Raw genomic sequence first — 16160 nt, forward strand, 5'->3', positions numbered from 1 at the left:
GATGATGACGCTGGATGGATTACCACAAAAAAGGATGGAATAGAAGAAGAAGCTATTTGTTCATATGTATCGTACTCAGAAAGCTTTAATATTAAACCGATAATTTCGATTACGTACGAAAATGGTCCACTGCTGGAGGGGATACCTCTGTTATTTCTCGTTCTGGATATCGACTGCCAATCAATCTTGCAAAAAATCGTAAAGATTTTTGAGATTGATATGCAAATGCAGAATACTAACTATTGTTAGACGTTAAGACCATTGAGTTAATCCCAACCTCATAAATCATTCATCATAGTTCAGTATGCACATGAAGTACATGTATGACCATTGTTGGTTGTTCGTCATTGGCAACTTTCGTCTCAAGTACTAAGGTCGTTCTCGTTCCGTCCATTTGATGGTCTATTATAAGTGCATATGCACAGCCATTGGAAATATGCAAATGTAATTTGTACGGATTGATTTGTGAGCCATACAAAAATAATATCACTTTATGACGAATTGAACAAGATATAATAAATATTATAGCGAAATGCATATGAATTGAATTACCTGCAAAAGGTTCTAGTTAATCCTACTGTCATAATTTCGACTGAAACTATTTGAAGCGAAATAAAATACACCATCTTCTATGTCTCAACCACATACATAATGTTAGTCATCAATGAACCATAATTAATTAATTATTGATGAAAATATAATAGTAGTTGTGTAATAAACTTCTGTGGCGTAGAATGTCCCATTTTCATAATTGTTATCATGTAAGTTTTAAATACGTCATAAAAGGGAAACTTATTTACAAAACTTAGTTTCAGGTGGTATATAACTTTTATAAAATGTCAATATTCAAACATTCAGGTTAAGATAAAACAGACATAAACTAACGAGCAATATGGTAAATATATGTATGCACAAGAATCGACTAGTACAAATTATACTGCATTAATTTCTAAATTCAACTGCCTCGCAATTTCAAACACAATTATTCCAAAAGCATTCGCAGCGTTAAGGCTGTCCATACTATTAGCTAAGGGAATTCGTATCCTGAAAATGTTTACGGATTTGGATTTCTCCAAAAGTTTAATGGTTGATATCATTTTATCCGTAATGGCTTCCGTTTCCCCTCCAATTATGATAAAGTTATGAGCAAATTTGGTATAGTCAATATTTCTGAACGGGATTGAAGGCATGTTACCTAATCTTGAATCTTCCAGGTTTGAATCACAAATCAAAACACTAAAAATTTCTTCCTGACAACATTTTCCAGCAATTTGCAGCATTTTGTTTTCCATGAGCATGTGTGTGATATCTTCCTTAGTATTTGTAGTTATTGGCAGTCGAAAATGAGCTCCAGATGCGCCACGGATTACTTTTAAGTAAAAAAAGCTTGTTAAAAATGTTAAATCATAATAAATCTGTGTACATACATTTTAAAGAACACAAATATTTTTCTATATGGACAATTTAAACAAACCTTTCATATTCCATGGATCCACGCAACCTACAAAAATAAATTCGCTATAATAAGTTCGTTGAGGAATTAAATTAGTAACACAATAATAATTTAGGTTCTATAAAACTGCATATGCAAACCTTTCGATAAATATACGTCATCACATCCAGCTCCAGATGCAGAACGAAGAATGGACCCCAAATTTCCAGGTTCACGAATGTTGTCGCAAATCAGAGTAATTGGAAGAGTTGATTTTCTTGATACAGCAAGTTTTTTATCCGCTAACTGAGGCTTTTGGAAGACTCCTTTAAAATTTAATCGATATAAGACTTAAGCGAATACAATTTTGTTATAAACATTCAGTCCCATACCAATTATTCCAGGTGGTGTTGTAAGTGATGACCAAGTTTCCATTGCTTTCATTCCAATCCTATGAACTTCTGGAACTTTACATATTCCCGACGTCAACTGATGCTTTTCGTCTTCTAAAAAATGCGCGAGTCCATTCGGTAGTATTTTCAAACTTCGGAGTAAATATAACTTTTCCATTTTCAAGCCACATTCTAAAGCTTCTTCAACCATCCTGGATCCCTCAATTGCAATCCGGTATTGACTTTTGCCCATAAATATTTCTCCCATGGTTAAACTGTTATAAAGCGAAGAGAATAACAGTTAGTTATGAATATTGATGACTGATTATTTTAATAAATATTCTGTGTTACAAACTTGAAATCGGTTGCAGATTTATTTTGCTTTGTATCTGAAACTATCCGTTTTGGTTTATTATTTCTGTTTCGTTTTCCTTCTTCAGGGTCGCTAACATCCAGAACCAGCCGGGACATTGCATTGTTCTTGTTTCTAACAAAGATGTGAGACCATGGAGGGAACGAGAGATAATTTCCAGGGGTCGAAGGATCGATTAAGTTAAATAATCCACCATTTCCACTTATGGAACGACAACTTGAAGGATGAAGACTAGATGCCCAGAAAAAGCTTTTCCTGCTAATATTTCGAGCCATAATTGTATCGGTAACAAGTTGATGAGAGTCCTAAAATGTATTAATTAAATAGATCATCTTTATTAATTCCAGTATCAATAAAATTACGACGAAATAAAACAAAAATAGTGTCACAAATGCATGTGAATTTTGTTATACTTCAAATTCAAATCCTTGAAACTGCAGTAGTCAAAACATACCTAGTTTTATGGCAAACTTAACTTGAAGGTTACAAATAAGTTCCAAATTCGTAGTTATCTTGCAGCTTCAACTAGTTTGACAAAGTTGTTAACAAACAAGACGATAAAAATAAACCCATGTGAACTTATTCACCGGCTTTTTCCCGCTGACTCTGTCACATCTTTCCCCCTCTTAATCAACTGATTGGTTACCTTGACAACTGTTAATTTTTAAGAAATATGTAAAAAATATAACAAAATATAAATAATTTTTAATTTACTTTTTGTCGATTGATAAATCAACTATTGTGTTTTAATGCAATATTTAGTCAGTTTATGCATTTTGGCATATATTCCAAACCTGAGGTAAAGTGAGATTCTGGTCGCACATGTGTCTCACTCGGTGTGAGACTGACAAAATTTTAGCTACTTTAATTTTCGATATGCATGTCTTTCTAAATTTGAAATTATTAAATTATTAAATGTTTCAAAATAAATCGGAGTTATTTGATTTCAGTTTCAAATTAATAATTATAATTTGTCCCTTATTCTCCAAAGGTTGATTGAGTGGATAAACATAGAGAATGATGTGTGGTTGCTATGGCTGGAACTGGACTTGAACTCTCATCATTCTCGCATTTTACTTTTTTGACGACCTGTCTGCGAATAAAAACAGCTCCTCTGTCCACTTCTATTTCCTTCTTCCAGCTCTGCCCTCGCTTGACGAAAGGTCCCTTTGGCGATAAACGACCCCTCAAGGCTTCAGGCTAAAGAAATCATTTCGGAACCCTTGGACAACTGCGCGTGAAAATTGTGGTCACAAGTAAGTAAGCTTTAGGTCGAGACTAATGGTAAGTTGGTTGATGGAGAAAAAGGCCTATTCCAGGTCACAGGTTTCTTTATTTTGTATTTGATAGATTGACTCCCTGTACACTTATCATTTCTTTATGGTTGGTTGATGCATGTTTTCGAAATAGTTGAGGACCTCAACTATTTGAAATCTCAACTTGAGGTTGCAACTTGCATTAATTAATTTGATCCATTTTTTCAATTGATATTTTACTATTGATGCCCAGCTTAGCTCAAGGTACGAGTCATAGTGCAAGAAACCTTTCGAGCCTCCAAGTAGTGTTCAGCCCAGTGGGAAACCAAGAGTGTGAGGCCTGCTAATTGTGCCAATGTAAAAATTAACTATAGATCATATGCCCACCCCGTAATTAGTCAAGGGTCGAATTAGTCTCTCCGGTACCAATTGCTCATGTTACGGCTTCAATTCAAATGGGTGGGAACTATATCACTGGGTGGAATACATAATGATTATGTATCTTATGATTATGTAACTTTGAGATTATGTCATAATCTCAAAGTTATAATCAAATAACATAGAGGTATTATTTCGAATGTGTAATAAAAAGCGCATTTTTTCCAATTGAAACTACTTTATATTTCAAATTCTAATTAAGCAAAGTTAGTCAATTTTCTCATCCCTTTCATTATTCTTCGATTATGAGTTTTGTCCAGATCCGGGTGAAATAGTACGAAAGCATAGATGAGATTCTGCAGTAATACTATTGCATGACTTGAGCCTGTGTTCTTATTTTGAGACAGCGACTTGTATATACGAATATGAGATCAGAACATTCTGAAATATAACCCGAATGGTTCGATTCATTTTAACTCAGTCTCGCTTTAGCAGAACTGGAGAAGGGTTGTTGTGGTTGGTATCTCTAAAATATTCCCTGTCAAACAGCTGTCTGTGAGTCGTCTTGGTGATGTAGTTTTCCAAACACTTTGAATCACTTATCATTAAAAATTGTATTGTTTATCTATCGCAGTGGTGAAATTCCGGCTTGTTGGAGTCATGCAAATGCTGGCGACGGATAAGTACCGGGCGCTACACTACGTTTTGAAGATTGCAGACAGGAAATCTGCGATTGATTTCTTCAAAAATGTTCTTGGCATGAAGGTGAGTAGTTTCTTGACACATTGGTTATCCAAATGTCGTGTGACATCAGAGTGCTTAATGAGGAAAGCAATATAATTGTCATTATCATCAAGTAATAATACAAATTTAGATGCAATATAAATATTAAAGAGAGGCTAAAGTAGATAAATCCAGTGCTAAAATTTGAATTGTACTGTCAATAACTTTGGAACTTATAATAGTGCACTTCTTTTTCAGATATTTTACTTATGTTAGCAACATATGTAAATTCACCGTCTCACAATGATATGCTTCTAATTTTTAACTAGCCAACTTAATGATTGAACGTATAAAACACTCACTTAATGGAAACATTGTAAATGGTTCAATGAAAACCACGAATACAATGCATTGTATTAAAATGAGTGATTAGATTGACAATCAATAAGAATGAGCGAATCTATGATATGATAATATGCATAGAGCTATGCATATGATTCATTGTGAGGGTGTATAATAAATCATATTGCGAATATGAATATAATTGAGTTATATTATTTCGATAAATATGATACGATAAATCAATTAATCGATATCGATATACATTATGAGGCGCCTGAGTTGTGCTCCTTTTTCACTATAAATTGTTCATTGTATAATACAATTTGTATTGCACTGCAATTGCACCAGTAAGCCATTAGTTGAAGTTTCGAAAACCATTCTTTTTTTCTTTCTTTATTCAGGTTTTACGGCACGAGGAATTTGAGAAAGGATGCGAGGCTACTTGCAATGGGTTTGTAAATAAATGTTTATCACTTGAACGCTTTTACATAATTGTCCAGTATGGCTTTTAAATTTCTGACCTAGATGACATAGCTTGAGACACCCACTCAATATTTCTTTTTCGGATTTTTTTCAAAGCAGAATAGAATACCAAAAAGTCCAGTTTCGGACTTTAGAATGAAATCATACCGTTTGAACTAAACAATTATGGTGTCGGTATTATAAATTGAATTCACGAAGATGCCAGTAATATTTGCTCTAGTCCTCTGAATGGAATTCTTGAGCACATTTTTCTCTTCTTTAGAGCCAGAAAGAATTTAATTAAGTGGGGAAAGACGTGTCATGCACATGCAGAGAATTGCTGGTTAGGGTTTTTCAATCTCTTTGTGTCCTGGTTGACGAGACCATCAGATTAGTTTTGTAGACTTCGTGTAAGCACTTTCTCTAGTTTTCCTATATTTTCAAAAGTATGTTTGCTGTTACCCTACTTACTATACTGAATTTGATAGCTGACAACAGAGGATGGATCTTTGTCAAACAAGAGGACTAATTTATTTCGCATCACGTTCTATTTTCAGACAGAATTTTTATTTTAGCTGAATCATATGAAACTATATTAAGTGTTTTGTTGGCCAGTCGTTGTAAATAGTAGACTCTTATATTTGGTATAGCTTCTCTCAATATCTTGATCTTATACTTAAACTACATAACTTATTAAACTAATTTATTTTTTCAGACCATATGATGGGAAATGGTCGAAAACTATGGTTGGATACGGCCCCGAGGACAAGAACTTTGTCCTGGAACTGACGTATAACTATGGAGTGGACTCGTACATCGTTACCGAATGTATTGAATACATCTGTGTTCTTCGGCGCGATGTCACTGCTGCAAGAGCCGTTGCGTATACTACTTTGACGGACGGATCATTGGCATTGTCTAACAATGGGTACTATTTCCGTGTGATTGAAAGCTCTGCAGGTGTGTGAATATAGTTGATGTAATTACCTTATTCAAATCTCACCTTATACCCATATTTCTTTCTTACACAGACTTAATCTGTCGGGTCCAACTCCGTAGTGGAGTCGCTGAATCCAGAAATAACCAGCATGCAAAGTTCTACGAGGAGATTTTGGGAATGAAATCGGTGAACTGTGGTGATCAAGCACGGGCATGCCTCGTTTACCCAACGGATCCAATGGTCCTGGTCCTTCGACCTTTCTTACCACGCGACGACGACGACGGAAGTGTGAAACACGGAACTGGGTTTGGGCGAATGGCCTTCGCTTGCCCAACATCTCATCTCCCACGAATCCAGGCTCTCGTGTCAGAGGCATCATATGAAGGGGGTTTTAAACCCAAAATTCTAACCCCTTTGGTCTCCCTTGATACTCCAGGGAAAGCAACAGTGTCCGTTGTCATCATCGCAGACTTAGTTAGTGATAAGCACTTACTTATACGACATCAAATAATAATGATAAATATGTTAAAAGTTTTGGGCTGATATTTTCTTAGTCGGGACACGAGATATGCCTCGTTGGGGCAGAAGATTATAAAGACCTATGCAAAGAAGATCCCGGAGCGGACGATCTATTGACCAAGAGCATGGCTGAAGACAAATCCCGTGAATGGCTCCAGAAGAAGAAGCAGCAAGAGACGCAGCAGGAGACGCAAAACGTCGACGATGCCGACTAACCGAGTTTTATCTCCCGTCGATTTTATCTGTCTACGTTACATTCAATATTTTGTGATTCTACTCTTATATTTTCACTGAAAAGAAAGGTGTGCATGTTTAGTTATTTAACTCGGCCAATCAAATTACTAATAGGTTTGGAACTTGAACACAATTTTTTCCGTCCGTAAATAGTTGCAAAATAACAATATCTAAATCAAATGTATATATTAACAGAGAGTAGAAATGTAAAAGAATTCGTAGTAAAATATCTATGATTGGAACTAGTAAATAATTTATTTTATCTCGTTGAAAATTATATTGTATTCATAATTCAATGTTTCCTACGCTTTACGTGTATTGCTCCTCACGAAGGAATGAAAATGATACGGGTCCATCAAATAAATATTATACGCATGTAAGAAGGATGAGAATTAATTTATGTGAACAGCAAAATGTTAACAACAACAAAGTTTTTTATTTTATTAAATACGCCAGTTTTTATAAATTTCATCCTTCACGACTCACTAAAACTAACAGCGTACAAATCTGACGACCTTCAAGCATTGATGCATAATATATGACGCCCATTCTTACACGGAACGATACATACATACCTGATAAACAATTCAATAGGAAAAACTTATAAATTTAGAACAAACTACTGAAAATAGCCAGACTTCAGTACAAAGTAGAATATCTTTATAGTTTTGAGTTTAAACTATTCTTTGCATCTATTAATAGATTTAATAAATAATTAATTGACGGTAATAATAGTACCATATCGTAGTAGTAGTTGTAATTTTTACTGTTAAATACATTTCACGCGCTGAAAATAAATATTGTTGGAGACTGTCGATTGTGTTACGGAGAGAACTCTCTACTGTGGAATTAAAAGTTAATGATTGGTTTGTTTGTTGTTTTTGGACTTCTTCTCTAGAAGATAACTCTCAAAATATGAAATTCGATTTACTGACTAGCTGATTTATGTTAGAGTAGCTATTTGTCTTCCAGAAGGGACTGAAGATAAGCGGCCTCGACTTCAGCTTCGCCTTCGCCTTCGCCCTCGTCATAGTCCGGTGGAGAGTTTAGTCGATCAATCGAGCTCAACCGATTGCTTAGAGCTGGAATGAAAGTTTTAGACTAAATTAATTTAGTACAAAAGTGATAATAATGTATGAAATAATGCAACATACATACATTAGTTGGTATCTCAACTTATATAATGCTAAATGGTACTTACTACGATAGAATGGCTGCCGAGTGCCCAGTCGATCCTTGACTGATGGACGGGAAGCGATGGTTGCGGCGACCTCATCATCATCGGCATCCAATTTGACACGCTCCACACGGTCCCCTAGTCGGCTGCTGATACTGCTTGATTGTGATTGCTGCTGAATCTTTTTTCGAGTAGCTTGGAGTTTTTGTCGAGATTCTTCAACGTCGGCATGCATCCTCATCGTAGGCCCTTTCAATCTATATAAACAACGAACAGACTTATTATATAATTTGCAAATCACTGTGTTCAGAGGCAGGCAAATTGCATTCAAACTCAATTTTTTCAAAATCAAAATCCAAGTTTAATAATAATTGTTATTTAGGAAAGTACAAGTATTCCCCATTCTGAACGTTTTTTAAATACACAATAGTTTATGAAGGAAATTTATGTATCTCTTTAGCTTTATTACATCAAATTAGTCTCAGAATAAGTGACTTACCGCGAAGTCCATTCTTCATCACTGTCGTGACCAGCAGTAAAGAATTGTTTTTCATGCCCACCCAGATTCCCTATGTCTGGCTGCCATCCCCGTTTACGTGGTTTATCCAACTTGTCGAAGATTGATCGCCGACGCATGATTGGGGCTGGTGGTCTCGAGTAGGCCGGCCCTTGATCCAAATGAAAACGTCGCATTTGAGAAATACGAGGAAAAGCAGTGAGAGGAAGATCAACGCCGCGTGGCATCGGAGTATTAGCTCGAACATTGAGATTAGAATCAGGTCGAGAAGATTCGCCACCGCCATCCTCTTCAGCGTGCCAGTCCGCGCTCAACTTCGTCCACACGCTAAACTTTTGAACTTCCCTGAGATCTTCTTCGCTCGAACTGACCTCCGGGGATGGGTTGTAACGAGCTCGTTTGAATGGTCGCTTTTTTCGGTACCCTGAAATTAAGTTGAATTCAATTGTATTTTCATTATATTTTCGTCACAGATATTTACAGCTACAAGTTTAAAATTATAATTTGATCAAACCTTCTTCGTTGTTAAGCCGGTAATTTGGATTGTTGGGGTTTCCGTGTTTCTTATAGTACTCACTGAAATGTTCGGCTCTCTCCTGCTTTCGATCTTGATTTGTTGCAAACCGCATTAAAATGCCGGATGCTTTTTGACAGGGTTTTGCATAGCGCCAAACATGCCCGAGAGGCATTGGAACCGAAATCTTTTCATGAGGGATGACACTTGCCGAATCATAATTCAAGAGTTTGTCACCAAGATTAGTAGCATTCGGCTGTTCTTCCTCTCCTTCTTCAGGAATCGGTTTATCCTCAATATCCAAGTTTTTCTTCTTGTCAACAACCTCGTGGTCTACGGAAATAGGCTTCGTAACTTTCAACAGTGAGGCAGCAGCTTCTTGATTATTCTTATAAACAGCAATACCTACAAGATCAATCATGTTTGTTATGTTATGTAGTTATAAGTGTTTATCCGTATAATATATATAATAATTTAAACATGCAATGAACATGTATTTGCATAACTTTAGATTTTTGATAATTGTAATTGATCACTATTGTAAAATTAATTGAATTTAACCCTGAGAGAATAATCTATATATGATTGACGAAGTTATGTCCTATGTGGATGGAGCCTAATATCAAGAAACCCAAACCTCAGGACAAGATAGTTTACTAGGCCCCTGGTTTCTCGCTATTAGGCTCCACCTAGGTACATAACTTTTTAAAAGTATAATAAAACTATCGACTTTTATTAAGTATTTGAATAACCTAAAAGAATTGATTGATGCTAAAATTAAAAAATTTGCTAAAAACTTACAACAAGCATCGTTTACCCATTCCATCGCTTGTGGAACAAGTCCGATTTCAAAGAGATAGGAAAAAATTTCCTCCGTGCTCATTCGGTTAATACCACGAATAAGAATAGAATCTAAGCGGTAGTGGGTTCCAACTTTTTCAAAACTAGGTTCTCCCCAATCCTCGGCGAAAAGTCCACATCTATTCATCCAAACAGTTAATACCAAATCATAATAAATCACCCAAAGTGTCTTGCAAATCTAATTTCTTACTTTTTATACAGACTCAACAATTCTTCATCACTCACGGCGTCAGCAACTACATCAGCCCCTGCAGTAATTCCAGGCTGTTCAAACTTGTATGGCGAATCGTGGAACCGCTTCGCCCTCTCAGCTCGTTTCCTCCCTTCCTCCGAGCTTTGCAAAGTGAACGGATTCGGATATTGGCGAGGGCCTCTTTCCGGTCTTGTTGATTTAACCAGATCTGGGAAGCCATCCCTATCACGGCTATCACTTTGACTCTCAGTCGCAAACTTACTTAGTGACCTTACAAATTTCGACTTTTTAGTCGTCCTCGAGATGGGAGACGACTCAACATCCCCCAATATTCCAGTGTCAATTTCTACAAGAGACGTGCCACATAATTAGCATATATTTTCGCTCAAATTAACCATATTCAAAAACTAACTATATTCCTCACTTACCCATGCCGCTCTCATTAGAATCTGACAATGATGAGCACTCCCCATCTTCCACGTCCTCCTTGCTCCTCCCAATGATCCCAATTGGCAGCCCCACACCAATTCCTCCGATTCCCCCGACGACCTCAGTTTTTTCATCCTCAGGGACACCCAAATCCATCGGGTCCTCGTCCATCATCTCACTTTCAACCCCCTTTTCCGCCATGGCTGTACGGAATAGAAGTGAGCTTAACTAACGGCTTCACTTCTGCTGCCCTACTCGGAGTAATTAATTAATTGCTGACAAACTAATTTGCGGAGGACGAAGAAAAAAGTCAGCCGAGCGAGTGGAGAAAAGGACGAAGAGTGAAGAGAAAGACGGAGGAGAAGAAGCGAGAGTCAAGTTCAGCGAGAAGAAGTGAGGATTGCTGCTGGCCGGGCAGCTCTTTGGGGCACTGCAACTTCTCCTTGGAGCCAAATTCATTCTTCGCTCTCCTCACGTTCGTACTCGAGTTCATTCCTTCACAATTTCATAAAATCAATTTTTTTTAGCCGTCGTTCACTATTTTTTGAAAAGGACAGTTTCTTCAAAACTCTAGATCTCCACCCACCGCATTTTGTTCAAAGAAAGTTGATCACGGTGGGGATTTGCTTCGTGTTTGGGTAGATACATTTATTGACACTGTGGTTTGATTCAATTAAGTGTCAGATTATATTGCATATTAAGAGCTCAGGTAAAAGATAAGAAACTCATATTGTAGACACTTAAAATTACACTAGAAAAGATTGAGATGGTAAGTTTTTTTTTATAAATAGCTCCAGTTGCGTGAGCTGTCGTTGAGCAATGATGAGACAAGTGCAAGTCAATCCGGTCCACTGGTCGCTCCAATTAGATGCAGATTTAATCGCTTGGAAACAATTGGATACCACATTTCTCTGCTATGACCCCTACGGCCGGACGTCGACACAGATCACTAGTCCAACGGTAAGGATATTTTCTGAAATATCGAAATTATGTATTGCGTTGCGTAACAAGTTTTATATTGTACTCTTAGGAACGCCTCCAAGCAATTCTGTCGAATCAGTCTCTCTTCATTCGAGCCACTGATTTGACAAAGTTCCTTTCAAAGTGTCCGCCAGAAGCCTTAAAAGACAACTTTCAACTAATTATAAACAATCTATTTTTCTCTGGGAATCGCGAACAATCCTGGGACTTGAGAAACATGAGAAAGTTAGAATTTCCGAATGAATCGGCAGCCCTCCTTAAACTGCTTGCGGCGGATGGCCCCATAATCACGCTGGCGTTGAGGTTGATGGATGATCACAATTTTCTGTTGGAGTTTCCTCTGGAAGCATTGCCGGTTAGAAACTAAACAATTATGCAATTTCACAGTTTAAAATTTAGCCATTGTAAAATGAGATGGATATTTATATTAGAATCAACTTCAAAGAAGACTCTTGGAGTCAGATATTCCACCATTCTTTGCGAATAAATTGGGAATGCCGCAAGGTATTGCAAGGCCGCCAAGATCAATGCAAAGTTTGATGTTGAGTAAGTATATAAAGTCATTCGTTGCAACTTAATGAATCCTTAAGGAAATTTAATTATTAATGGTTTACACAACTATAGATCCATTTGAATACTACATCTTTTCATTCGCATCTATAAATCTGCTCGGGTTGGCTCCTACAGGCCGTAATACAGATTATTTGAGCGGATGGGCTGCATTGCAAGACACTTTGTACACTAATGTGTTAGAAGAGTATCTCAGCTACTATTTTCCTTGCACTGGATCTGGCGTTCCGAGTCATAATTTTAATTACACTGCAAATCATCCAAAAGAAACTGTGTTTATGGCAAATTCACTTTTGAGGTAATTAATCAATGATATTCCATTTGGAAGTTCAGCGTATCCAGCAAATGTTAACTTTCACTATTTATACCAAAGTAATGCAAATGGTAACAGGCAGCAACAGCAGTCAAAACATAACTATGGTATGGCTGGTATGCCACAGCAGCCATCGGATCTCCAAGAGAAAGCTTTACCGAAATTATTTAAACCGTCAGTTTTGCAAGAGCAAACAGGGCCTGTGCCTCAAAGGGAAGCTTTATTTTTAACAACCCATCCATCCGCGTACAAAGAAGTTTGGCGAAGTGAAACGATGATTCATGTTTTCATGGAACTTTGGATGTGCGGATACCATGGGGCACTGGATCAAGTGGACAACTTCGTTACCACTAGTCCTGTAAGTATTCGATAAATTATATAGTTGTGCAATTAGTTGGAAAAAATAGTTTTAAAAATGTGTGTATTGTTGTATGCTACATTCTAATACATATTTCACTTTTAGATGATGTACGGCGGATTGCCTACCGTTGAAGTTGTAAAATCTATTCGGATGTTGGTGCGACACTTGCATTACTTTATTAACTGTGTAAATTCTCACGCGCTGCATCCCATGGAAGAAATACGACGGTATATAAACTTTTTTATATCGCGTTGTCTTAACTGAACATGATAGGTTTGCTAATTATTATGTTTGGATAAAATTAATAGAACATCATTTCCAATCTTTCAAAGAAGACTGTACACATTTTTAAGATATCTATTTCACCACTGGCCGTTGGATAACTCTTTCCGCATCGTGTATGAAACTTGGCTAAGTTATATTCAACCGTGGCGTTACGTAACTATAAAGTACGACTAACAATTTTCTAATAATTGAGAGGATTCTCTGCGCTTGTGTGTCCTTGTATTCTCGTAGATAAATTTTATAGGATTCGTTTAAATACCTTTATAAAAAATATGATACATTCATGATTAATGTGTGTATATGTAATTTGTAAAGTTTGTTAACTGATGTCTTTACAAGGTTTACACAATTACGTGAATTGTCTCAGTATCTCTGATCATATTATTTGTAATACCAAGTCTGGAAGTTAATTATTATTTTTTATATAAAATTTAGAAATCCGTCATCTCGGGAACCTACCATTGAGGCTCCCGTTGACCGCCGTTGGTTCAATTTTCTGATCGACAACATTTTGTTTTATTCAAAAATTTTATCGCAAATACTCCTCCGTCTGGAACGTGTGGATTTGACTGCAACCAAGAACGCTTTAATGTTTTATCGACTAGCCAAAGTTTTTACTACTCATGAAAACCTAAAGTTGATGTTACACGAGATTGAAACTAGTATTCTTACATATGAAACACAATTCGTGGCAAACCCAGCTAGTAATGCTCCTTCTAATACACGAAATTCAACTGTGTTGGGGTCGTCTCCACGTTCGGCGGCGGTTTACCCTACACCATCAGGTGGCCTTGCTTCCACAACGGTGGGAGGTTACTTTAGTGGGGGAAATTTGTCTCCTATTGCTTCGTCGCCACCGGCTTCACAACAATCGTCCCACCAGGACTACGGCTTAGGATTAAGCGGATCTGCTGCGACGGCAAATGCTACCAAAATAGCTCATATTAAGCAGCTCATGAAAGACTTGGAAAACGCTTATTACGAATATGAGCCAATCTTTTCTACCGTAAATACACGAAAGGTTAATTGATTAGGTTTTTAAATTCTAAAATTTTATAGCGTTAATGTAATGACCTATTATCTTTTTTAGATAAAATTATTGCTCATAAATTCCACCGAAGCTAGAAGTAATCTGATGGCTGCCGCAGAAAAGCTAACTGCCAAAGACGTCAAGCCGTTTTATTCCCTCAGCAATTTTTTCAACACAATTTTTTCTGAATCGACGTCTGAGACGCAGATTGCTGCTGCAGAAGCGACCGAGAAGCAAAAGGCAGCCAATCATTTGGAATTTTCAAGAAATCAGTTTGCAGTGTTTTTTGATGTAACTAACCATATTTACATTTGCATACTCACAGCTTTGTTATCTTTCTATGTATCTGCATAATTTATTCCAAGTTACATATATATTCCAATTTATGTTAATATTATTTATTCAGGAATTTTTTTATCGATTATTGTAGATACAGCTGGACGACAATACTCCATATACAAACGGTTTCGGAACAAATTCGTCTCAATCTATGAGTAGCATGTATTTCTCGCCGGACTCGAGACCTCGATACAGTTCAGGAATCTACGCCAATAACCAAAGTAGCGGTGAAAGCAATTCGAACATAAAGACAATTTTGCCTCCGGGGGTTATCGTCGAGTCTGATCTTATTCCACACGGAAACCCGGACGAATCACATGTTCGAAGTGACGAAAGTCGACACTTGGTCCGCCTTCTTGGCAAAGTTTCGAATTTTTTCAATTATGTGGTAAGTTTATTTTCTTGAAACAAACAGCTGTTATTTATCATTGTTAAAAATAATTAGTTCTCATATATTATTTCCAATATTAGTTTGAAGACAAAATTGAGGAAATCTACTTCAGTCCGTCGTTGTCTGGACGTTATCTGAGAGCCATGTTAGCCGAACCTGCGGAATACATTGTCTATCTCCGAAAAGGTCCAACCGGCGCCCGAAAAGTGATGAAAGTTGCGCGTTATCTTCCTCCGCGAGTGCATCTCCGAGCTTGTGCCTCTACTACATTTTTCATCTGGGTTTTTGCCGTAATGGTCTTCTCACTCCTCCTAAGTCTAAGCTCGGGTGGGACTTGTGTCTCTCTTCTAACCTTATACTTTATTTACCTCACGTTCCGTGCAACTTCTGAACCTGTGAATAAGCTAGCGGAGTTGCAACAGCTCAGGATGTTATATTATCAGGTAGACGACGATTCTGCTACTACAGACCGTCCTGTAGGGTCACCAACATATGTCCCTTCAACCAGCTCAGTGTTTAAACCAACTTCTCCAACGTCAGCTAGACCTGAAGATGAATTTCGTATTCACCGAAGGAATCTGCGATTTGAAGGTGCAGGAGACTCCTTTTAAAAAAATGTCATTTATTATACAAAATTCAGAAGATTTTTTATATATGTATTTGTAATCAACTCAAAAGTATATTACTGTTTTTCGTTCGAATTTAATTTCAATATTTTCCCGTACAATACAGATGAATGAAAATTAAATAATTTTTTGTAACAAGAGATCTTTTGGTATGAGATTGTTTTAATTTTGGTTCCAAAAAAGGATGCCAGCAATGTCTTTATATCTATTCTATTCCTTCCGCCAGCATTGGTCAAAGTGTCAAATGCGTGACGTGACATATGTACTCGTGTCGTCACCACCCTAGCCGTTTAATTGTGTTTATCTAATCAGATCAAAGATCTAATCTTGCACATCATTCAATTTATTTCTCGTCCGTCATAATAATACGATGTGCGCGCTTTTGCCGAAAACTGCACACACCTCTTTCCACTCGTAGTTTGATAATAGCACATTTATTGTTTCATAATAGTTGTAAAACAACGATATGACACAGCATGATTTCTTGTTTGGCCACTTTCAAAATCCAAAGTCGACTAAATT

The 16160-nt window shown here is 37.0% G+C and overlaps 4 protein-coding genes across 6 annotated transcripts; 2 read left to right on the top strand and 2 right to left on the bottom strand.

The window, feature by feature from the left end:
- Nucleotides 1–462: 462 nt before the first annotated feature.
- LOC110862059 (rRNA methyltransferase 3, mitochondrial) lies at nucleotides 463–2812 on the bottom strand. The gene is made up of 6 exons (XM_022111210.2): nucleotides 2652–2812; nucleotides 2180–2502; nucleotides 1825–2099; nucleotides 1594–1758; nucleotides 1475–1501; nucleotides 463–1369 (listed from the first exon to the last, which is right to left on the bottom strand). The coding sequence occupies exons 2-6, from the start codon at nucleotides 2470–2472 to the stop codon at nucleotides 933–935; spliced, it is 1197 nt and encodes a 398-aa protein (XP_021966902.1). The 5' UTR covers nucleotides 2473–2502; nucleotides 2652–2812; the 3' UTR covers nucleotides 463–932.
- A 461-nt stretch (nucleotides 2813–3273) lies between these two features.
- Nucleotides 3274–7522, top strand: LOC110862060 (glyoxalase domain-containing protein 4). 2 transcript variants are annotated; one of them, XM_022111211.2, is made up of 6 exons: nucleotides 3274–3453; nucleotides 4466–4596; nucleotides 5298–5347; nucleotides 6074–6318; nucleotides 6390–6772; nucleotides 6853–7522. In XM_022111211.2, coding segments are annotated over exons 1-6 (990 nt in total). In that variant the 5' UTR covers nucleotides 3274–3452; the 3' UTR covers nucleotides 7033–7522. The 2 variants fall into 2 exon arrangements, with proteins under 2 accessions (XP_021966903.1, XP_021966904.1); XM_022111212.2 differs by lacking the exon at nucleotides 3274–3453 and adding an exon at nucleotides 4233–4386.
- On the bottom strand, nucleotides 7466–11081 carry LOC110862057. Its single transcript, XM_022111208.2, has 7 exons — nucleotides 10742–11081; nucleotides 10311–10659; nucleotides 10061–10239; nucleotides 9260–9664; nucleotides 8728–9169; nucleotides 8253–8485; nucleotides 7466–8133 (listed from the first exon to the last, which is right to left on the bottom strand). Exons 1-7 carry the CDS (start codon nucleotides 10941–10943, stop codon nucleotides 8009–8011), a joined length of 1935 nt encoding a protein of 644 aa, XP_021966900.1. The 5' UTR covers nucleotides 10944–11081; the 3' UTR covers nucleotides 7466–8008.
- Nucleotides 11082–11229: 148 nt separating this feature from the next.
- On the top strand, nucleotides 11230–15780 carry LOC110862046. Of its 2 annotated transcripts, none has more exons than XM_022111195.2 (12): nucleotides 11230–11451; nucleotides 11534–11702; nucleotides 11773–12078; nucleotides 12155–12269; nucleotides 12348–12591; nucleotides 12667–12964; nucleotides 13070–13194; nucleotides 13276–13416; nucleotides 13688–14273; nucleotides 14343–14573; nucleotides 14713–15009; nucleotides 15093–15780. In XM_022111195.2, exons 2-12 carry the CDS (start codon nucleotides 11562–11564, stop codon nucleotides 15621–15623), a joined length of 3015 nt encoding a protein of 1004 aa, XP_021966887.1. In that variant the 5' UTR covers nucleotides 11230–11451; nucleotides 11534–11561; the 3' UTR covers nucleotides 15624–15780. The 2 variants fall into 2 exon arrangements, with proteins under 2 accessions (XP_021966887.1, XP_021966889.1); XM_022111197.2 differs by having other exon boundaries at nucleotides 12685–12964.
- Nucleotides 15781–16160: the final 380 nt, after the last annotated feature.

Source organism: Folsomia candida, unplaced genomic scaffold (genome assembly GCF_002217175.1).
Source record: "Folsomia candida strain VU population unplaced genomic scaffold, ASM221717v1 Fcan01_Sc048, whole genome shotgun sequence".
Lineage (NCBI taxonomy): Eukaryota > Metazoa > Arthropoda > Collembola > Entomobryomorpha > Isotomidae > Folsomia > Folsomia candida.